The 24,470-nt window shown below is 38.6% G+C and overlaps 5 protein-coding genes across 5 annotated transcripts in view; 2 read left to right on the top strand and 3 right to left on the bottom strand.

The window, feature by feature from the left end:
* Window positions 1–304: 304 nt before the first annotated feature.
* LOC103516284 (circumsporozoite protein-like) lies at window positions 305–2,107 on the bottom strand. The gene is made up of 3 exons (XM_008481247.3): window positions 1,935–2,107; window positions 1,402–1,726; window positions 305–912 (listed from the first exon to the last, which is right to left on the bottom strand). The coding sequence occupies exons 1-3, from the start codon at window positions 1,968–1,970 to the stop codon at window positions 473–475; spliced, it is 801 nt and encodes a 266-aa protein (XP_008479469.1). The 5' UTR covers window positions 1,971–2,107; the 3' UTR covers window positions 305–472.
* Window positions 1,028–10,884, bottom strand: LOC103516285 (protein spaetzle 3-like). The gene is made up of 3 exons (XM_008481248.3): window positions 10,041–10,884; window positions 9,426–9,832; window positions 1,028–1,319 (listed from the first exon to the last, which is right to left on the bottom strand). The coding sequence occupies exons 1-2, from the start codon at window positions 10,074–10,076 to the stop codon at window positions 9,482–9,484; spliced, it is 387 nt and encodes a 128-aa protein (XP_008479470.1). The 5' UTR covers window positions 10,077–10,884; the 3' UTR covers window positions 1,028–1,319; window positions 9,426–9,481.
* Window positions 5,402–5,914, top strand: LOC103516286 (probable 28S ribosomal protein S6, mitochondrial; the record flags this gene model as incomplete). Its single annotated transcript, XM_008481249.2, has 1 exon — window positions 5,402–5,914. A coding segment is annotated over one exon (375 nt), but the record flags the coding sequence as incomplete, so codon positions are not given.
* On the bottom strand, window positions 6,995–7,438 carry LOC103516287 (sporozoite surface protein 2-like). The gene has a single exon (XM_008481250.1). The coding sequence runs from the start codon at window positions 7,436–7,438 to the stop codon at window positions 6,995–6,997; it is 444 nt and encodes a 147-aa protein (XP_008479472.1).
* LOC103516288 (eukaryotic translation initiation factor 3 subunit C) overlaps window positions 8,221–24,470 on the top strand; it is a 35,763-nt gene continuing 19,513 nt past the window's right edge. The window contains exons 1-7 of the mRNA XM_026828724.1: window positions 8,221–8,375; window positions 16,729–16,835; window positions 21,368–21,500; window positions 21,754–21,900; window positions 23,191–23,250; window positions 23,303–23,400; window positions 23,745–23,876. Of these exons, the coding sequence (XP_026684525.1) occupies window positions 16,749–16,835; window positions 21,368–21,500; window positions 21,754–21,900; window positions 23,191–23,250; window positions 23,303–23,400; window positions 23,745–23,876 (657 nt within the window). The 5' untranslated portion in view covers window positions 8,221–8,375; window positions 16,729–16,748. The remainder of the gene's footprint in view (window positions 8,376–16,728; window positions 16,836–21,367; window positions 21,501–21,753; window positions 21,901–23,190; window positions 23,251–23,302; window positions 23,401–23,744; window positions 23,877–24,470) is intronic.

Consider the following 24,470-nt stretch of genomic DNA (forward strand, 5'->3'; position numbering starts at 1 on the left):
CCACTGTCTGGACTTAATGAATAGGTATGGTTCAGTTTCTTCTTCGAATTCTGACGATCGATAATTGTCACGAAGTACCTAAGGTACCACTGTCTGGACTTAATGAGTAATATTACCTATCCCCCACAAAAACACAAATGTGAAAAAAGGCCAAGTTCCTATCCGAAAATTTCGGCCTATAAAAGTGGTGAGATCAGAAAATTAAGGCCAAGTCTGCATTTTGCTTTTTGGCGGTTTTCAACTATACTGACTAAACAGTTAGAGATATTGTAAATGTTGCAACAGAACACCCAAATAAGCACCATTCAATAGGATAAGGAAAGTCGTGTGATGTTCACACCAGATTTTTTTATTAATTTATTTGAGATTCAGTAACTTTAACAAGCACATTTCATACCATGCTCACTCTTTTGAATTTTGTATAAAACTTCGGGGCTGGTACCTACATCAAGATAATGGAAGGTAAAGGAATTTAATATCCTCCATAATTACTTCCCCCAGATGGTGCAAGTGCTGCATTATAAGCTGGTGCCCCACTCGGTGTGTTATCTGCTCTGTAATCATTCTTGGGAGGATCTGGCTTGTAATCATTCTTGGGAGGATCTGGCTTGTAATCATTCTTGGGAGGATCTGGTTTATAATCACTCTTGGGTGGTTCTGGCTTGTAATCATTCTTGGGTGGATCTGGCTTATAGTCGTTCTTGGCAGCTGGCTTGTAATCATTCTTTGGAGGATCTGGCTTATAATCATTCTTGGGAGGATCTGGCTTATAATCATTCTTGGGAGGATCTGGCTTCTTTTTGCCGCCCTTCTTCTTGGGACACTTACACCAACATTCACCAGCTTCGTTGAGGAAGCCTCGCTTGAGACCCTTGTTTTTGTGTGACTTTTCTTTATCATCCTTTTTGTTGTCTGTGAAGGAAAAAGAAATATGTCAACTGGGTAGCTTTTTACTTTCCTTATCCTATAGGAAGGAAAGTAATGTAATCGGGTCAAATTTTCGATGGTCAGTTTTTAGTGTCAAAACTCATAAAAGGGACATAAAAGCCTGATTAACCCTCATTATTTCAGGCGAATCAGGCTTGTTGTTCCACCCTCTTCTATGTATGTCATCTGATGCGAGAATCGCTCGCAGCAACGTGGCGGGTGAGTTCCCGAAAATTACGATTACCTATGCTCGCCCCTGCTTGCTTCACTTTCCGATACTCGATACTACCTATATGTTCCTAAGAAAGGATTTTACCCCCGACACCGGAACGAATACGGCAGACATAGCTCAAACCTCGCGTAGATACAAGTTTGCAAAGGTAAAGGGCTGCCTCTCACATGAAAGAAAAAAATTATCTGTTAAGGATCTCCCATAAAGCATGCTGTATTACTGCAGTGATTCTACTTTCTCACCTTTACTATTATCTTCGTCAATCACGGCCGTTCCACTTCTGTTGTCCTTTTGTTGTACTTTCACAGCGGCCGTATATGACTTCTGCGTTTCCTTATAGGAGTTGCTAACAGCTTTGTCATACCCACTGGCTGGTGCTAGGGCGGGCTTGGCATCATATCCACTTGCTGGTGCTGGTGCGGGCTTGGCATCATACCCACTTGCTGGTGCGGGTTTATCATAGTTGGGAGGTTGGTCTTTATCATCTGCATCGTCTCCCGGCTTATCTTCAACATTATAGTTCTGTGCATGGCTGAGAGATGCAGAGAGGAGAAGAAGCAGGATCGGCTGAAAAAATACGTGTCTTATGGAAGATTTATGATTGGTACAAAAAAAAAGGACTGTTAGTTATAGGCAGTGGATATTTGTGAACATACCTGTCCCTTGGGGAGAATAAAAAGCAAACATGTGCATTTTGCTCCAAGATGAATTTTATTATTTTATTTATATATAAAAAAAACAAACCCTACTGAATGTTGTACAATTTGCTACTTACCAAGAGCCTCATCGTAGAAGTTAGAGATAGTGTCATGTTTGGTTAAACTAGAATGAGTATTCCTCACTCATAGTGGTAATAGTTTCCAATGTGTCGCGAGGCCTTAAGTAAACAGACCTGTCAAAATGTAAACGTCGTTCCAAGAGTGATTGATGTACAGGTTCGTCAGAGAGATCAATTATTATAATTAATGTTAATTATCACATTCCTAATGACTAATGACGCTCAAAAGGATTGTTCTTACAGAATACAGGTTCATGATGTTATGAACTTAGTCTCTGCCCTGAATTGCAACTGGAACCTCCGATATGTCAGCCCAAGTAGGTATAACCCTATCAGTGGAGCTTCATCAATCAAATAGACCAATTTTATTGAATTTTACTATCCAATAGTCGTGATGAGTTTTGATGACTATACATATACTAAGAACCTAAGAAGATTGTCAAAATATTAACCCATTGAATCAATGTTTGTCAAAGCAACAAAGGATAAGCTCAAGTGAAAATGTTGATTTTAGAGGGAACCTAAACCATCACACAGTCTAAATACAGCTGCTCAGAGCTATGATATAAATTATATTAATTGAATGAAATTTGGCTATTGATTTTATTTTGATAGACTGGCAGCTGAGATTGCCAAAAACATACCTACGAGTATACCTCAATCAGTCACTCGCGGTGATAGTAATGATACCCAATAATAAAACCAAAACAGATTTATTTTTGACTGGATCATCATGGCTGAGGAGTGACATCAAAGCTTAGAGTAGGAGGGACATCAATTGAAGGAACGGAGTTACTTCAAGTTTTAATTTAATTTTCAGGAACTTAACAAAGAAAACTGAACAAGTTTTAACCTAGGTAATTATTGTCTGTTCTCTCAAAAAGTCTGTCCTACTTGTATGAAATTTATGTCTCGGAGGGAAAAAATTTTTGCTCATTAGATTATGACTTTGATCAATCATGTGAGGTCCAATACATTCACATCTCACTCTATTTTGCAGAGCAGCTCATATTTTCCGTCTAAACAAATCAAAAAAGTTTACTGTACCTACCTACAAATGAAGAATCACACAGACATCATGTTTTCATTTTGCAGAGATGAACTTTATTTTCTACAAAAATAAGTATGTGTTTGGTAGGCTATAATATAACATTTGTAAGGAATGGTCTTTTGTTTTTATTTTACAACAAAGATAAATAATGTTTGATATCTTCAGGCACATAATTTGCCACCATAAAATGGAAATTGGAAGAGAAAAACTTTTCCCCGTGATGTTATACGTCTTCTCTCTTCGATAAAAAAAAACGCTCCATTTTTTCTTTTTTTTTTAGAAGGAAAACATCGGCGTCACTTTTATTAACTGATGTCTGTTTTTATTTTGTCCAATATACGTAGAGATCGGTAAGCACCTTGCACCTATGTACAATATTATGTGTATGTGTGTTACCAACTAACCACATTTACATTTAATAGCGATAGAAGATAACCTGGCCTAGCTTACAGTAAATGTTGTTCAGTGATTGTCACTATTATAGGTAATAGAGGTAGGTATACTTTTTATAAAGAATGCCTTTGCTAACATAAACTTCTAATTAATGTTGTTCAGTGATTGTCACTATTATGGGTAATAGAGGTATACTTTTTATAAAGAATGCCTTTGCTAACATAAACTTCTAATCTCAAAATTCAAAATGGATTGAAACTTGAGAGAGGAAGGAAATTCGACATCTCCACTAATATTTCATTCACTGTTGCATACCTACTCAAATAGTTACACGGCACTCATACAAATTCCCAGTGAAACATTTCAAGACGCCTCGCCTTTGCCTCAAGTTTCACATTTCAATTTGATAACACTTCATCGTGTTTCAAGAAAACAGCTGAGCAACTGTTTCACAATCTTCCAATGTAGAGGCAGCATCATACCGGTCCTGGGGTTCCGTCACATGTGAATTATTATGTGTATGTGTGTTACCAACTAACCACATTTACATTTACCTAATAGCGATAGAAGATAACCTGGCCTAGCTTACAGTAAAAAATGTTGTTCAGTGATTGTCACTATTATAGGTAATAGAGGTAGGTATACTTTTTATAAAGAATGCCTTTGCTAACATAAACTTCTAATCTCAAAATTCAAAATGGATTGAAACTTGAAACTGTTGAATTGAGAGAGGAAGGAAATTCGACATCTCCACTAATATTTCATTCACTGTTGCATACTCAAATAGTTACACGGCACTCATACAAATTCCCAGTGAAACATTTCAAGACGCCTCGCCTTTGCCTCAAGTTTCACATTTTTCAATTTGATAACACTTCATCGTGATGTTTCAAGAAAACAGCTGAGCAACTGTTTCACAATCTTCCAATGTAGAGGCAGCATCATACCGGTCCTGGGGTTCCGTCACATGTGATGAGCTAGGATAGTGAAGGAGTACATGGAGGAGAGCCTGTAGGAATGATGGAGCCCGCGAGCTTGGAGGCTGGAGGTTATTGCGCCTTCGACGACTGAGTTGACAGAGAGCACGCAACACGCAATGCTCACCATGAAGACCTAGTCTGGAAAAATTAATTAAAAACCTTACTGTCCCAACATTGAAGGGAGGACAGGTTAGGAGGAAGCCAGCCTTTCTTGAATCTGACAGAGATAAATTTGCCAAAGATGGGCAATTAAAAAATCCTTCGATTTCTAAAACATAGAAATAATAAGCGGAAAATTGCGGATTTTGCATTTGGTGTGTCGCGTGTCTTTCTATTTGAATCGCTGAGTGTAAAATGGGGATTAGTGATATATTTTCGAATTTCACTTTTTTACAGTTTTAGATTCCTGATTAATTAAAAAATCCTTCGATTTCTAAAACATAGAAATAATAAGCGGAAAATTGCGGATTTTGCATTTGGTGTGTCTTTCTATTTGAATCGCTGAGTGTAAAATGGGGATTATAGTCGGTGGCCTAACGTCAAAAAAGCTGCATTTCGTCAGGAAAGCACCAAATTTGGCATGGACCTTTATTTGGACCATATAAAGATATATTTTCGAATTTCACTTTTTTACAGTTTTAGATTCCTGATGGGTAGACGGTTCGTTTAATGTAAAAATGGGAGTTGTTCGACAAACCTAACTTGTGAATTTTTGCCTAAAAAATGACCAGGGAAAGTATTGCAACCAATTTGACTAAAATACCTATATTGAAAAATAACAAAGAAAAAACATGGATACCTACCTATTTTTCCTGAAATTGCAGTGATTACCTACCTATTTTTCTCTGTTGTTACTGTCCCAACATTGAAGGGAGGACAGGTTAGGAGGAAGCCAGCCTTTCTTGAATCTGACAGAGATAAATTTGCCAAAGATGGGAATTGAACCTGCAACTTGGTATTACAAGGCAGGTGCACTACCATCTATGTGAACTAGTCTGGCAATATATTCACCTTACATAATATGTAAATGATGCTTTTGAATATTCAAGTATATATGTATCTATTTCTCTTTTACAGGTGAACAAGCTACTCCATTCAAGATCAGTAACCATGGCCAAGTACACAAAAAGGCAAACTATTTTATTATTGAGTTTGATTCAAGCACTCGGTCACTCAATTCTCTATTTGATTCAATGAGTCGGGACATAGATATTGTTCGCAACTCTATATATGGCAAACAGTCAACAGTTGATGAAACCGAATGCAAACTAAATGATGAAATCCAACCACCCATGTATCGGAAAGAAGTTCAAGAAATGATCCAAGTTGCAAAAGACAAAGAAGCATGGCGACTGAGTCTTAGACGTGTGTACAAACAAAATACGGGACTAGATTATTATCCTTTCCAGAGATAGGTACAGTGCTTCCTATGGAATGTGAGAATGTATTTAGCTAGTCTATATGTACATATTTAGGTCTGGTATTCAATCAATTACATTCATTATTCATTAAACTTGTAAAGAACAATGGTGCTGATTGAGACTGCTCTACTACTTGCAAATAAACCTATATTTGATTTCATAGGGCTTTCAGTGTGTAGATACCAGTCTCTCTCCCTTGATTTCCCTCAATCAATCATAAAATCTGAATTCAAAATTGAACTTGTAAAGAACAATGGTGCTGATTGAGACTGCTCTACTACTTGCAAATAAACCTATCTTTGATTTCATAGGGCTTTCAGTGTGTAGATACCAGTCTCTCTCCCTTGATTTCCCTCAATCAATCATAAAATCTGAATTCAAACATTTGAACTACCTAGAAGTTTAAGCTTCCTTATGAAATGTTGTGGTAAAGTTGGAACTAAGCCCAAACATGTAAAAATAATAAAATAATCAGATGGAATTTCAATTTTTTGTTTAAAACATAAAACAAATTGTTTTGACTTTCCTTATCCTATAGGAAGAAAGTAATGTAATTGGGTCAAATTTTCGAATGGTCAGATTTTAGTGCCAAAACACGTTTTGAGGTCCCTAGAGCCTAAATCCAAAGTTTCTGCCATGGGTCCATGTGTGTGTCTGTCTGTAAAAAAAAAATATCTCGAGAACGGTAACAGCTAGAGACTTGAAATTTGGTATGTATCTTTCAAATGTGACAAGGATGCGACACAAAACTTTTGATTAAGACCGGTGCTACGCTTGGCGGCATTTTACCACTTTTTGGGGGTTTTCGGTGTACTTTAACAATATCTCAGAAACAGTATAAGCTAAAGACTTGAAATTTGATACGTAGTTCACAAATGTGACAAGAATGCAACACAAAACGTTTGGTTAAAATAGGTGCTGCGGTTGGCGGTATTTTGACCGCTTTTTGGCGGGTTTCGATTGCTTTTTGGCGGTTTTCAACTATACTGACTAAACAGTTAGAGATATTGTAAATGTTGCAACAGAACACCCAAATAAGCACCATTCAATAGGATAAGGAAAGTCGTGTGATGTTCACACCAGATTTTTTTATTAATTTATTTGAGATTCAGTAACTTTAACAAGCACATTTCATACCATGCTCACTCTTTTGAATTTTGTATAAAACTTCGGGGCTGGTACCTACATCAAGATAATGGAAGGTAAAGGAATTTAATATCCTCCATAATTACTTCCCCCAGATGGTGCAAGTGCTGCATTATAAGCTGGTGCCCCACTCGGTGTGTTATCTGCTCTGTAATCATTCTTGGGAGGATCTGGCTTGTAATCATTCTTGGGAGGATCTGGTTTATAATCACTCTTGGGTGGTTCTGGCTTGTAATCATTCTTGGGTGGATCTGGCTTATAGTCGTTCTTGGCAGCTGGCTTGTAATCATTCTTTGGAGGATCTGGCTTATAATCATTCTTGGGAGGATCTGGCTTATAATCATTCTTGGGAGGATCTGGCTTATAATCATTCTTGGGAGGATCTGGCTTATAATCATTCTTGGGAGGATCTGGCTTATAATCATTCTTGGGAGGATCTGGCTTATAATCCATGAAACAAAGCGATGCTATGAGTGTCAAATAGTGAATGATGTAAACGTGAAGCTGCATTGTAGGACAAGTGATGAAATCATCGTGATGAGGCCTGTGGCTAGAACTCTGAGGAAGACGCTATTTCAGGCAGACAAGTCTCTTCAATTACGGATTTCCTATTATCGTTTCTTACCACGCCCGATCTGGTTAGGATGAAAACTGTGGAATGCCCTGCGGTTTGCTTGGAACTCTTGAAGTTTGCACACCTACCGACACCGCTAAATTGAGATGTTCATAGTAAACTTACTTGTTTGTTGGTGAGGTAGGAGGGTTCTAAAAGAATCTGAATCAGTCAGCAATCAACTCAGTCAAATTATTCGAGAAAATCTTTTTCGTGTCTTGCTCTTGCCTTTTGCTTTTGCCTGAAATGCCTGAAACCTGAAAAATACTGAAAATCCTGAAATCACCTTGGAAAATTTTCCAAAAAATAAATAAAAATCATATGATTCGAGTACTCGTACTTGCGACTAAATTGAGATGTTCATAGTAAACTTACTTGTTTGTTGGTGAGGTAGGAGGGTTCTAAAAGAACCTGAATCAGTCAGCAATCAACTCAGTCAAATTATTCGAGAAAATCTTTTTCGTGTCTTGCCTTTTGCTTTTGCCTGAAACCTGAAAAAATGAAAAATACTGAAAATCCTGAAATCACCTTGGAAAATTTTCCAAAAAATAAATAAAAATCATATGATTCGAGTACTCGTACTTGCGATGTTGCCAGTTTGCTACGGAGTCTTTTTAGCTAGCCCTGGCCCGGCCCACAGCGGCATTCCATGTTTGGGGTGTTGTGGATTTTTTTGAGGTTATGTTTTTTTTCTACGAAAGAAAAAGAAAACTCTTTTGGAACACCAACACCGAATCACCGAAAGTTGGGAAGTTGGGATGCGGTGCCCTGCAAACGTGTGATTTAAATTAAAAGAATTACCTACTTTTATCTCTGGATTTTATCACTGATAAGGTAAAGAAAACTCTATTCATTTCTTCTTTATAAATCGAATATCATGGGTGGAGTATTAGAATAAAGGTTGTAGCTGCTCTAGTATGTCTATGGCAGTAGGGCTAGAGACTAGAGAATATGGTTGGTGATAGTGGACTTGAAGTGAGATAATGATCTCATGAAGGGTTCGCAGATAATGAATTGTTGTTGGTAACTTGCCCATTAGCTCATTCTTCCAAATAGGTGATCTCACAGACCCTTGGAGTACCAGACATGCTACATCAGATGAGAGATGAGGGACGCTAATGGGGAGATTGATTCCAGGGGAGATTGATTCCAGAACTTTGGGGGATATGTAAACTTCTGTATAAGGAAAGGTACCTACTTGATTCAGCAATGCTATAAAAAATACTTCCAGAACACTCCTGAAGCAAATATCTTCTCTTATTTAGACAGAAGTTTGTTCCAAGTTCCAGAAAACTAATTCATCTCCAGAGTTAACACAGACGAAAGTGATCAAACGTGACGAGTGGCACGCGAACGTCAAGAGTTCGATATATTAACAGGGTGTCCCGCGAACCACTGTACAACGTTTGAGGGTTGATGCAGGACCTAAACGGCTACCAGGAAAACCTATTTGGTTGGGTACGAGACGAAAGTCCATAATGTTGGGGTATATCTAGGCTGACCATACGTCCCGCTTTGGAGCCTCTGGTCCCGCTGTCCCGAGAAATCCTCTGGGGACGCTAAAATGTCCCGCTTTCTGCCAAAGTCCTGATATTGTCCTGCTTTAGCTGGTCTGAACCTAATATTATTGAGACTTGAGAGCAATGAGCTCGGGAAAAAATAATGACGCTCAAAAGGATTGTTCTTACAGAATACAGGTTCATGATGTTATGAACTTAGTCTCTGCCCTGAATTGCAACTGGAACCTTGACGAAAGTCCATAACGTTGGAATATATCCACTAAAATACAATTCACAATGTAATCTTATATTATAAGAACGAGATCCATTCACTCATTCACATTTCATAGTTCACACACTGATCGCTCTATCTCTAAAGGGCTGCCTCTCACATGAAAGAAAAAAATTATCTGTTAAGGATCTCCCATAAAGCATGCTGTATTACTGCAGTGATTCTACTTTCTCACCTTTACTATTATCTTCGTCAATCACGGCCGTTCCACTTCTGTTGTCCTTTTGTTGTACTTTCACAGCGGCCGTATATGACTTCTGCGTTTCCTTATAGGAGTTGCTAACAGCTTTGTCATACCCACTGGCTGGTGCTAGGGCGGGCTTGGCATCATATCCACTTGCTGGTGCTGGTGCGGGCTTGGCATCATACCCACTTGCTGGTGCGGGTTTATCATAGTTGGGAGGTTGGTCTTTATCATCTGCATCGTCTCCCGGCTTATCTTCAACATTATAGTTCTGTGCATGGCTGAGAGATGCAGAGAGGAGAAGAAGCAGGATCGGCTGAAAAAATACGTGTCTTATGGAAGATTTATGATTGGTACAAAAAAAAAGGACTGTTAGTTATAGGCAGTGGATATTTGTGAACATACCTGTCCCTTGGGGAGAATAAAAAGCAAACATGTGCATTTTGCTCCAAGATGAATTTTATTATTTTATTTATATATAAAAAAAACAAACCCTACTGAATGTTGTACAATTTGCTACTTACCAAGAGCCTCATCGTAGAAGTTAGAGATAGTGTCATGTTTGGTTAAACTAGAATGAGTATTCCTCACTCATAGTGGTAATAGTTTCCAATGTGTCGCGAGGCCTTAAGTAAACAGACCTGTCAAAATGTAAACGTCGTTCCAAGAGTGATTGATGTACAGGTTCGTCAGAGAGATCAATTATTATAATTAATGTTAATTATCACATTCCTAATGACGCTCAAAAGGATTGTTCTTACAGAATACAGGTTCATGATGTTATGAACTTAGTCTCTGCCCTGAATTGCAACTGGAACCTCCGATATGTCAGCCCAAGTAGGTATAACCCTATCAGTGGAGCTTCATCAATCAAATAGACCAATTTTATTGAATTTTACTATCCAATAGTCGTGATGAGTTTTGATGACTATACATATACTAAGAACCTAAGAAGATTGTCAAAATACCTATTAACCCATTGAATCAATGTTTGTCAAAGCAACAAAGGATAAGCTCAAGTGAAAATGTTGATTTTAGAGGGAACCTAAACCATCACACAGTCTAAATACAGCTGCTCAGAGCTATGATATAAATTATATTAATTGAATGAAATTTGGCTATTGATTTTATTTTGATAGACTGGCAGCTGAGATTGCCAAAAACATACCTACGAGTATACCTCAATCAGTCACTCGCGGTGATAGTAATGATACCCAATAATAAAACCAAAACAGATTTATTTTTGACTGGATCATCATGGCTGAGGAGTGACATCAAAGCTTAGAGTAGGAGGGACATCAATTGAAGGAACGGAGTTACTTCAAGTTTTAATTTAATTTTCAGGAACTTAACAAAGAAAACTGAACAAGTTTTAACCTAGGTAATTATTGTCTGTTCTCTTTGACAGTCCAGATAATAATTTTGTGTGGGTATTTACTGATAATTTTGACAGTGATATATGTGCAGATAATTTTGTGTAGCTATTTACAGATAATTTTGACAGTCCCGATAATAATTTTGTGTGGGTATTTACCTACAGATAATTTTGTGTGGGTATTTGCAGATAATTCTGACAGTGATGTATTTCCAGATAATTTTGTGTAGGTATTTAGATAATTTTGTGTGGATATTTACAGATAATTTTGACAGTGATGTATGTCCAGATAATTTTGTGTGGGTATTTGCAGATAATTTTGACAGTGATGTATTTCCAGATAATTTTGTGTAGGTATTTACGTATAATTTTGTGTGGGTATTTACAGATAATTTTGACAGTGATGTACCTATTTCCAGATAATTTTGTGTGGGTATTTACAGATAATTGTGTGTGGGTATTTACAGATAATTTTGACAGTTACTTATATATTTCCAAATACTTTTGTGTTGATATTTGATTCAGATAATTTTGAAAGTGATGTTTCTTGCAGATAATTTTGTGTAGGTATTTCCAGATAATTTTGTGTGGCTATTTACAGATAATTTTGTGTGGGTATTTACAAATTTTAACGGTGATGCATTTGCAGATAATTTTGTATGGGTATTTACAGATAATAATGTTGTGTGGGTATTTACAGATAATTTTGTGTGGGTATTTACAGATAATTTTAACAGTGATGCATTTGTGTGGGTATTTACAGATAATTTTGACAGTGATGCACTGATGAAAATTACAAAATAAATAACATTGTTATCTATCTTTATTAGTGTACTGTGGTCAAGATCTAGGTTTTGTAATCCAGGATCATTGGTTCAACAGCAAGTTATATGATGTAGGAGTGATACCTACTATGATGTATTTCACTCGGAAATGATCAGAACTTACCAAAACTTACCCAATGATGTTATTATTTAATTTTTCACTCGGAAATCTTCGGAACTTACCAAAACTTAGCCCATGATGTTATTACGGCATTTTCACTCGGAACGGAACTTACTAAAACTTACCCAATTGTGTTACTATGGCATTTTTCACTCGGAAATTATCGAAACTTACCAAATCTTACTCAATAATGTTACTATGGTATTTTTAACTCGGGAATAAAACTTTAATGAGGAGAGGAAAAAGCGGAATATTTCACGGATTCCTGATGTACTTAATATACTCGTAACATGGAGCAACATAAGTATGCAGACCATGCAGCAGGTATGCATAAATTACTGATGGTTGAAATTTCTTGAAGGGATTGTCAATTCCCTGTTGGGATTTTGGGAAATCCAATTTTGGATTAAAATTTTGATGAATAGGATTTGAAAAGTTTACAAAATTTAATCATATTGATGATTTTCTATTCTATAACAGGAAGAGCATGTCGAAGTTCAACTCAAAATCCCTGGGTTCTCTTCGTCAGAAGCTGAGGAAATACAACAAGGACTTTGAAGAGGAGATCGCCAAGTTCCGAGAAAACCCGGACTTACCCGATGAAGAAGATGATAAAGAGAAAGGTACTTTGCTCTCGGAGGTAGAACGTTGGACTTGTGATCCGGGGTGGTTAGGGTTCAAGCCCCAGTAGTTACGTAATAATTAGGTGACGTCATTTCGATGTAAAAGCAGCTATGTGGTTCTCGGGACCCAAGCACCACATTGAGAAGTGTTGTTTCTCTTGGTCTTCCATCTGATGAGAGACATACTACGGGATGGGCATGCTACGACACACACTACACGCGTCTAATTATTATTATTATTATTATTATTAATCGTATGTTATGTTATATTTTGCATCAAAAGAGGACAAAAATAAGTACAATACAAAGAAGGTCACGGTTGGTCCAGTGGTAACGCGCTTGCTTGCCATGCAGAAGGTCCCGGGTTCGAATCCCACCATCGACAAAAATTTGTACTCGTTTTTCGATTGCAAATATTTCAACGGGTTACTTTCTGGTGTTCTCGTGTTGACCCAGCACCTAAATGGGAAGTATTGTGCCCCTTCTCGCCCATCTGACGAAAGGCAAACTACGGGATGGGCATGCCACGCCACAGGCCACATCAAGCGTGACTCCAAAGTCAAGAGGTACTTCCTCCAAACCCATCATTCACAATGACCAACAGTTTGTTCTGGGTTATCCGCTCAAGGATGGGACTCTGTTATACAAATGTTGTGAAAGGAGCTGTCTAGCCAGGATTAAGGTTGATGAGAAGAATTTTCTAGTCTTGAAGGAGCTTTCTAACCATTCTGGACATAGGTCTCCTTTGACCAATAGTGCTAAAGCTAAGACACAATCAAACTCCTCTATTATAAATGACAAGGTTGACGCAACTCATTCCAACGTAGCTGATACTTCGGCGGCCTCAAACCCTCCTCATGATGCTCTTAAAAAATCTTGTTCTACTCCCTCAGCAAATCAGTCACACCATGAGAGCGAGGCTACCGAACCGAGGCGTAGTAGGAGTTCTGCTGATCTATCATCTACATTTGACATTTCGCACACCTCAGCACCTGGTACACAAGACGCCCCCCGTACATCTCCAATACCTAGTGCAGGTGATGACCGATATGATGCGCTGACTGTTGCACTGGACTCTGATTCTAGTCAGACTCCTCTTCAGTCCCCTGACTATTATAAGATTAAGTTCGAACAACTGTATGAGCTTAATCATTCATTGATTGACAAAATCATTGAGAAGGAGAGGACAATATGGACGCTTGAGAGGGAAACTGCTGAGCTGAGGGACAAGATTCAACTTTTGGAAGCCAATGTAGATCTCCCCCGTCATCGTCAGGTGCACTTTCTCATCATGAAGAATTGGAGGAACAGAAGACGTTGGTGTCCAGCCTACTCACGATTGTGCGCACTCTTGAGGCAGCACTTGGTGTTAAAGATCATACTGGGTCGACCAAGTCTAAAGCTCCTACAAAACGAAATGAACACCGTCCTACCTCGGCGCCGTCCAAGTCCAAGTCAAAAGCTCCACCCTCAAAATCAAGGGAGCATGTTTCTACTTCTGTTGCACCCCTGAAGAGACATGACAACAAATCCAAAGTCATTCTTGTGGGTGACAGTCATGTTCGGCAGCTTCAAAATGTTTTGGCCGCGAAGATCTCACCAAACTTTGAAGTTCAAAGTATCTACAGAGGAGGATCCACGCTGGGGCAGTCTCTGAATCTTATGAAGGAAAGGGGAGTTTCAGTGTCTGCTAGTGACGCTATCATTCTCTTCTCGGGATCCAATGATGTCTCTAAAACTTCGTGGAGCATTATGAAGAAATCCTACACAGAGTTCGTGTCAGGGTATGGATCATGCAGGGCTGGAGTTGTCCTCATACCACCAAGACAGGGAGAACACCACCTCAACTCTCACATCTCACACATGAATCACAGTTGGGCTGGCTGAAGTTGGATCAGCGGCGTGAAGTGCACATGCCTTGATACTATTGTTATTGTTCAAAATATTGCACTCACAGAAACCCCAATACTTACGCAGTGCTTTCAGGTATCTCCTGAGTCTAGTCAATACTACGAGATCTCGAGATACCACTGCACAGATCTATGGCATATGGCAAGTCATTTCATGTTCGGGCTGCACGCCTTTGGAACTCAATACCCATTGAAATCAGAAATGCCTTGAGTGCCACAAGCTTCAAAGTTCTTGTCACGGAACACATCTATCCTGAAGCTTGATAATCTATTCCATTATTATTCTTTCGTCTTCTCTTTTCCCCTCTCTTCTTTCCCCTATTTTTCTATCCCGCCGACAGGTTTATCCTGTTGGGCTGACCATACGTCCCGCTTTCGGCGGGACAGTCCCGCTTTGGAGCCTCTGGTCCCGCTGTCCCGAGAAATCCTCTGGGGACGCTAAATTGTCCCGCTTTCGCCCAAAGTCCCGATATTGTCCCGCTTTAGCTGGTCCGAACCTAATATTATCATTGAGAGCAATGAGCTCGGGAAAAATTCCATTTTACGATTCCAATATTGTACAATATTATGTATCAAAAATTTGAAAATAAATTGTAGGTATATTGACTGTGTAGTGCAGAGGCAGGTTGTAACATAGGTAGGTACCTAGCTAGGTGGGTATAAAATATGTTTGTACCTCACCCCCCCCCCTTCATCCAAAAAGGACTGCGTCCCGCTTTGGGCCAAAAAAATTATGGTCACCCTAGTCATACATAGGCTGACCATACGTCCCGCTTTCGGCGGGACAGTCCCGCTTTGGAGCCTCTGGTCCCGCTGTCCCGAGAAATCCTCTGGGGACGCTAAAATGTCCCGCTTTCGCCCAAAGTCCCGATATTGTCCCGCTTTAGCTGGTCCGAACCTAATATTATCATTGAGAGCAATGAGCTCGGGAAAAAATCCATTTTACGATTCCAATATTGTACAATATTATGTATCAAAATATTTGAAAATAAAATGTAGGTATATTGACTGTGTAGTGCAGAGGCAGGTTGTAACATAGGTAGGTACCTAGCTAGGTGGGTATAAAATATGTTTGTACCTCACCCCCCCCCTTCATCCAAAAAGGACTGCGTCCCGCTTTGGGCCAAAAAAATTATGGTCACCCTAATCATACCATCTTCAAATTATGTCTTAGGTATGCTTAATGAGACTTTCATGTCAAAATAAAGCACTAACTATAGGTAGTACCTACTTATTATAACCTACCTTAAGAAGCTATACGTGGGTAAGGTACCTATACCTACATATAATAATAATAATAATAATAATAATAATAATAATAATAATAATAATAGACTCTTGAGTGGAAGGTAACCACTAGGCGAGGTTAACGCTGGGAAAAAATCCATTTTACGATTCCAATATTGTACAATATTATGTACCTATCAAAATATTTGGAAATAAAATGTAGGTGGTATCTATACATATTATCGTTGAGACTTGAGAGCAATGAGCTCGGGAAAAAATCCATTTTACGATTCCAATATTGTACAATATTATGTATCAAAATATTTGGAAATAAAATGTAGGTATATTGACTGTGTAGTGCAGAGGCAGGTTGTAACATAGGTACCTATCTATAAAATATGTTTGTACCTCACCCCCCCCCCTTCATCCAAAAAGGACTGCGTCCCGCTTTGGGCCAAAAAAATTATGGTCACCCTAGGTATATCCACTTGTACAAATACAATTCACAATGTAATAATATACCTATTCTTATTAAATGTTACTTAGTTGATGTCATTATAAAGAACAAAATAAAATTACATTCTTTGGGAAAAAAAGTTGAACTCCCCATCTAAAATATAAAACCATTTTGTAAAATTTTATCAAAATCACAACCCTATTACATTGAATTGTCATATTCCAGAACAAACAGACAAGCTAAATGCATAAATTGATAAGTTGAACTTGGAATTTTTCCTTGTGCTATGATGCAATTTACATATTAATAGTGTTTTAGTTTTAGAATTACATATTACATCAGATATAAAAATTTCTAGTGGTTTGGTGAACTGCATGATTCATATTTACTTAGTATTATTATTTTCAGCAAAGAGAAATAGTTACTGAGTCTCAGTAGGTAGTAGTTTTACCCTCTGAGTTTTGTGTTTTACTTATTGAACAATAGTTCAATAAGTATCTATCTTCTAACTAGTGTGTTTTTGGAACTATCTTCTAACTAGTGTGTTTTTGGAAATTTCAACAAAATTTATTTACCTACTTACAAATAATCTATGCACTGTGACAATTTATGTCTCAAATACTGTGTATGCACCTAAATTTCACAGTGTAAGTAATGCTATATTTTCAATTTCAGTAATCAATTAATAAACCATCATGAGTCGTTTCTTTGGGTCAGACTCGGAGTCCGACAGTTCCTCGGAAGAAGAGCAAGTACAGCGGGCACCAGCAGCCACTTTTGCAGTAAGTATCTTTTTCAAGTTCAATTATGGGGTGGACTAATGACAGTATTTTTAATTTACTGTATTTTATGTAAATTGATTTGTGTTCAAATTCAAAGACAAATGTCTCTTGAAGACAAGATCCCAACATGGGAAGTACAAAGCAATTTTACCTAAAACTTGGAAAAAGAAACTATTAGAATGTTTCATAAACAAGACACACACACACACACACACACACACACACACACACACACACACACACACACACACACACACACACACACACACACACACACACACACACACACACACACACACACACACACACACACACACACACACACACACACACACACACACACACACACACACACACACACACACACACACACACACACACACACACACACACACACACACACACACACACACACACACACACACACACACACACACACACACACACACACACACACACACACACACACACACACACACACACACACACACACACACACACACACACACACACACACAGTAGAACTTAAAGTCATATGATGAGTCAGGGGGTTACCGTTACCATGGCACTACCAGACATGTATTATCTGTAACTAGTGCTCTCTATCTTACAGATGTGAGGAGCTGAGATTACAGAGGTGTAGCTATTTACAGATAATTGACAGTCCAGATAATAATTTTGTGTGGGTATTTACTGATAATTTTGACAGTGATATATGTGCAGATAATTTTGTGTAGCTATTTACAGATAATTTTGACAGTCCCGATAATAATTTTGTGTGGGTATTTACCTACAGATAATTTTGTGTGGGTATTTGCAGATAATTCTGACAGTGATGTATTTCCAGATAATTTTGTGTAGGTATTTACGTATAATTTTGTGTGGGTATTTACAGATAATTTTGACAGTGATGTACCTATTTCCAGATAATTTTGTGTGGGTATTTACAGATAATTGTGTGTGGGTATTTACAGATAATTTTGACAGTTACTTATATATTTCCAAATACTTTTGTGTTGATATTTGATTCAGATAATTTTGAAAGTGATGTTTCTTGCAGATAATTTTGTGTAGGTATTTCCAGATAATTTTGTGTGGCTATTTACAGATAATTTTGTGTGGGTATTTACAGATAATTGTGTGTGGGTATTTACAGATAATTTTGACAGTTACTTATATATTTCCAAATACTTTTGTGTTGATATTTGATTCAGATAATTTTGAAAGTGATGTTTCTTGCAGATAATTTTGTGTAGGTATTTCCAGATAATTTTGTGTGGCTATTTACAGATAATTTTGTGTGGGTATTTACAGATAATTTTGGTGATGCATTTGCAGATAATTTTGTATGGGTATTTACAGATAATAATGTTGTGTGGGTATTTACAGATAATTTTGTGTGGGTATTTACAGATAATTTTTCACTCGGAAATGATCAGAACTTACCAAAACTTACCCAATGATGTTATTATTTAATTTTTCACTCGGAAATCTTCGGAACTTACCAAAACTTAGCCCATGATGTTATTACGGCATTTTCACTCGGAACGGAACTTACTAAAACTTACCCAATTGTGTTACTATGGCATTTTTCACTCGGAAATTATCGAAACTTACCAAATCTTACTCAATAATGTTACTATGGTATTTTTAACTCGGGAATGACCCGAACTTACCAAAACTTACATAATGATGTTATTATGGTATTTTTTCACTCGGGAATGACCTGAACTTACTAAAACTTACCCAAAGATATTACTGTGGTGTTTTTCACTCAGAAATAACCCAAACTCATCAAACCTCACCAAATGATGTTACTATGCCTATTGCCTTTGTACTTTGTTGCGCTACGCTCATACGTCATATTATGCTAAGTTTCTGCAAAAAAATATGAGATCCCCCCAAAAATACCACTTTGTGGCATAAAAAAAGACCCCGCCAAGTCGTTCCTCCCAAATAAATCAAGTGCCCACAAAAAATAAACAAAACTCCATCCCACCCCCAAAAAAATTACATCTCCAATACCTAGTGCAGGTGATGACCGATATGATGCGCTGACTGTTGCACTGGACTCTGATTCTAGTCAGACTCCTCTTCAGTTTCTGCTCTTCCTCCTCCCACTCTTCTAATCTTCCTAGTTCTCCCTCTTCACAGCTCTCTGAGTTCTATCAAAACGTTAGAGGCTTGAGAACGAAGTTATCCTTAACTCGTTCTTGTTTGCACTTAGAAGACCACCAAATTTTTGCTTTCTCTGAAACTAATCTATTACACTCAAAATGTTTAAGGCGTAAGTTCTAAATAAGTTCACTGTACTAGGTAGGTAGATTATCAGGTAGGTATCTCATTTTGGTAGGTAGTGAATAGGATCCTAAATTGAGTGTTGAGAAGGAGAGGACAATATGGACGCTTGAGAGGGAAACTGCTGAACTGAGAGACAAGATTCAACTTTGGAAGCCAATAGTAGATCTCCCCCGTCACCGTCAGGTGCACTTTTCACCATGGAGAATTGGAGGAACAGAAGACGTTGGTGTCCAGCCTACTCACGATTGTGCGCACTCTTGAGGCAGCACTTGGTGTTTAAGATAATACTGGGTCGACCAAGTATAAAGCTCCTACAAAACGAAATGAACACCGTCCTACCTCGGCGCCGTCCAAGTCCAAGTCAAAAGCTCCACCCTCAAAATCAAGGGAGTTCTTCTTTATAAATCGAATATCATGGGTGGAGTATTAGAATAAAGGTTGTAGCTGCTCTAGTATGTCTATGGCTGAGACCTACTATGGCAGTAGGGCTAGAGACTAGAGAATATGGTTGGTGATAGTGGACTTGAAGTGATATAATGATCTCATGAAGGGTTCGCAGATAATGAATTGTTGTTGGTAACTTACCCATTAGCTCATTCTTACAAATAGGTGATCCCACAGACCCTTGGAGTACCAGACATGCTACATCAGATGAGAGATGAGGGACGCTAATGGGGAGATTGATTCCAGAACTTTGGGGGATATGTAAACTTCTGTATAAGGAAAGGTACCTACTTGATTCAGCAATGCTATAAAAAATACTTCCAGAACACTCCTGAAGCAAATATCTTCTCTTATTTAGACAGAAGTTTGTTCCAAGTTCCAGAAAACTAATTCATCTCCAGAGTTAACACAGACGAAAGTCCATAATGTTGGGGTATATCTAGGCTGACCATACGTCCCGCTTTGGAGCCTCTGGTCCCGCTGTCCCGAGAAATCCTCTGGGGACGCTAAAATGTCCCGCTTTCTGCCAAAGTCCTGATATTGTCCTGCTTTAGCTGGTCTGAACCTAATATTATTGAGACTTGAGAGCAATGAGCTTGGGAAAAAATCCATTTTACGATTCCAATATTGTACAATATTATGTACCTATCAAAATATTTGAAGCTTGATGGTCTATTCCATTATTATTCTTTCGTCTTCTCTTTTCCCCTCTCTTCTTTCCCCTATTTTTCTATCCCGCCGACAGGTTTATCCTGTTGGCCTGTTGGCGATCGTTGGTTGGTTGGAAGCTCATAGTGTGAGAATCCTGCCATTAAAGGCTTAGCAAAAAAAAGATTGGAAATCAATTTTGTACCCCGCCTTTTATTCACTTCATAATTTGTATGCTCCTCCTTCAGGTAGTACCTACCTTTCTTTCCCCTCATTGCACTCCTCTTTCCTCTAATATCACTTCCGCTTCACTGCATTGGCGGCGTGTCATCGATTTAATTTTAAACGCCGCCACTGCAGTGAAGCAGAAGTGATATTAGAGGAAAAAGGAGTGCAATGAGGGGAAAGAAAGGTAGGCGGCACACCGCCAATGCAGTGAAGCAGAAGTAATATTAGAGGAAAGAGGAGTGCAATGAGGAGAAAGAAAGGTAGGTACTACGTGAAGAAGGAGCATACAAATTATGAAGTGAATAAAAGGCGGGGTACAAAATTGATTTCTAATCTTTTTTGGGGTGGGGCACTTGATTTATTTTGGGAGGAACGACTTGGCGGGGTCTTTTTTTATGCCACGAAGTGGTATTTTTTGGGGTTTAGTTCTTCTTAAAAAGAAATATGAATCATTTAGAAATAGTTTCAAACACAGGTTCACTATTTAAAACTTTTCTGCTTGTTCTTACCTTGGTATTTCCTGATGAAGATCTTTTGGAGATGAAATTGAAGAGTTAATATTTCGTATTAACATTTTAGTCTGAATTTTCAAAGTAATATTTTAGAATTTAGAGCACAATTTTTGACTGGAGAGATGGAGAGAGTTGAAATGAAGTATGTCCAATGAGTTTAATCTGGCCTCAATGCATTGCTGCATATTTTATATTGGCCATCTTGATGATACTTAGCTAAGGCCCCCGCATACAATACGACCTAAGCCGACCACACACGATCAAACTAGACAAACTTAGCTTGTCAAGTGTGGACGACTTTACATGTTACAGGGACCACTGTGTGGCCCACTCAAAGGTCTTATGTCACATGAGTAGTTGAATTATCCTGATTCATGTAATTTTTTCTTTCGTCCACAGTTTAGCGATGAAGATGAAGATCCAAAGCGTATCGTCCGATCTACCAAGGAGAAGAGATACGAAGAGCTATCCAATGTCATTCGACAGATCCGAAACTTCAAGAAAATCAAGGACATGAGCAGTATGCTTTCGAGTAAGTAAATCAAACGTGACGAGTGGCACGCGAACGTCAAGAGTTCGATATATTAACAAGATACTCTATACAGGGTGTCCCGCGAACCACTGTACAACGTTTGAGGGTTGATGCAGGACCTAAACGGCTACCAGGAAAACCTATTTGGTTGGGTACGGGGCGGAGTTATTTAGGATTTTCTGGTTTTCAACTGAGCATTTATCTCTTAACATCAGGTTTCTTATTCTCTTCATGGAATCTATTTCTATTTCAGGTTTCGAGGATTTAACTCGAGCGTATAACAAAGCATTACCGGTGATCAATAAGGAAGAGAATGGATTAACGCCTCGCTTCTATTTGCGATGTTTGGTGGAGATGGACGATTTTATAGCGGAGGTGTGGGAAGACAGGGAAGGAAGGTAAGTAAACATAGACCACTGGTTTCATAGCGGAGGTGTGGGAAGGAAGATAAGTAAACACAGACCACTGGTTTCATAGCGGAGGTGTGGGAAGGAAGATAAGTAAACACAGACCACTCGTTTCATAGCGGAGTTGTGGGAAGGAAGATAAGTAAACACAGACCACTGGTTTCATAGCGGAGGTGTGGGAAGGAAGGTAAGTAAACACAGACCACTGGTTTCATAGCGGAGGTGTGGGAAGGAAGATAAGTAAACACAGACCACTGGTTTCATAGCGGAGGTGTGGGAAGGAAGGTAAGTAAACACAGACCACTGGTTTCATAGCGGAGGTGTGGGAAGGAAGGTAATTAAACACAGACCACTCGTTTCATAGCGGAGGTGTGGGAAGACAGGTAAGTAAACACAGACCACTGGTTTCATAGCGGAGGTGTGGGAAGGAAGGTAATTAAACACAGACCACTGGCGTGTGTCCCACCCCCGGGTATTTATGTATGGGCCCCCAAATGCCATAAAATTTGGAATATCCATTCCCTATTGACTGAGAGGGCCCCTAGGTGTAAGCTTGCTAGGAGCCACTGGAACATACCCCTACGTCAGTGCACAAATCAAATAAGTCTCTTTTTTTAAACTTTAATGAGGAGAGGAAAAAGCGGAATATTTCACGGATTCCTGATGGAGCAACATAAGTATGCAGACCATGCTGCAGTAAACTTTAATGAGGAGAGGAAAAAGCGGAATATTTCACGGATTCCTGATGGAGCAACATAAGTATGCAGACCATGCTGCAGATGAAACAGAGTGGACCACAACCAGCAGTTCATTGCAACCTGAGGAAAAAAATGTAGACATTAAGAAAAGATAATTACTTACCCCCGGGCCACAAAGTTAGTTTAAACTCCGCTTAAGTTTTAATCTTGGTTTAAGAAATCTGATTGGCTGAAAATTAAAAATAAATAAATAAATAAATCAATAAACAATTGAATGGCTTATATTCAGGATAAAATCTGCCCTGGGCTGAAATCGAACCCGCAGCCTAGTGCTTACAAGGCAGACTATCCTGTCCTTTTCTCTTTGATTTTGGTATGTTAACACCTTGGTATCAGTTCAGTCTATCAAACCTTTTAAAAAGACATCCCATAATATTATTACCACCCATACATTAACTCCTCCATTATTACTACTCAAACAGCCTCCCCCTAGCTCCATAGATATTTCCTTTTATCAACTTTTATGGTATTGACAACTCTTCTATATGTATATTCATAAAATGCTTCTTTTCTCACTATGTTCAGACAAAGTGGACATGCTGTGGAATAAGAAAGGCAATGGAGTGCTCCTCCTAGTGAGCACGAGTTATACAATTGACTGAGTGAGTTAGTACTGAATGTTGATTCTGTATTTCAGATAAGGATGGTGATTCAGACTCGGATGATGATAGTGGTGACGAGGCACCGCCTAGTAAATCCAGTGCAGCAGTTGCGTCAATTGCACTTTGGTTCAAGGTCGAGAAGTCCTTTAAGTCACCAGAGTAGCGTCTCCGGGGGACAATCCTGGATGATATGCAGGATGGTCTGTTTTTCGGCACCACAGTCACAGGCCACTTAACTTTTCAGACCCCATTTATGAAGATTAGCTGCACACTTCCCGAATTTTGTCCGAATTCTATTCAGGGTGACCCAAAGTCTTCTTGTAAGTTCAAATCCAGGGGGTTGAGTCTCTATGCATGGTAGATGTTGAACCTCTGCAACAGCAGCTTTATCCCATGCAATGCGCCATTGTCTGAGAATGTCAAAATCGAAGTATACAATTGACTGAGTGAGTTAGTACTGAATGTTGATTATGTATTTCAGATAAGGATGGTGATTCAGACTCGGATGATGATAGTGGTGACGAGGCACCGCCTAGTAAATCCAGTGCAGCAGTTGCGTTCAAGAAATCCGGATCCGAACCCAGTGGCGCCTCCGAGAAACCAGCCAAGGTGAGATACTTTTACATTTTGTATTGTATCAAATTTATTACATATTTATCAAATTTATATTGAGTATTATTAACAGGGGAAAAAATACTCCCTGTTATAACGTTCTGTGCCATGTTTCACCAAAATATAGGAAAAGTATCTTGCTGGATCTTACAAGTGTCATAGCAAATGGAAAACTAGAATTATTTTGAATTTGTAAAATGTAAATGCAGTTTCTTTGTGTTATAATGTCACAACTTTGGTGCTCACTGCAGCATTGTAGGATTTTCCCAATATCTCATAATCCTAAAATAAAATCCAATGTTTACCTACCATGCTGGCACTGGTCGCTATGCGCATTTATATGTCATACCTAGCTACTCATTTTCCTCACGAGGCTGAGTGGGCCCCGCAACAGCCAGTCACGGAATCACTATTATGTAAAATGCAGTTTCTTTGTGTTATTAAGTCACAAATTTGGTGCTCACTGCAGCATTGTAGGATTTTCCCAATATCTCAATAATCCTAAAATTCAGTGTTTACCTACCATGCTGGCACCGGTCGCTATGCGCATTTATATGTCATAGCTACTCATTTTCCTCACGAGGCTGAGTG

The sequence above is a fragment of the Diaphorina citri genome, unplaced genomic scaffold (assembly GCF_000475195.1).
Source record: "Diaphorina citri unplaced genomic scaffold, Diaci psyllid genome assembly version 1.1 scaffold1536, whole genome shotgun sequence".
Lineage (NCBI taxonomy): Eukaryota > Metazoa > Arthropoda > Insecta > Hemiptera > Psyllidae > Diaphorina > Diaphorina citri.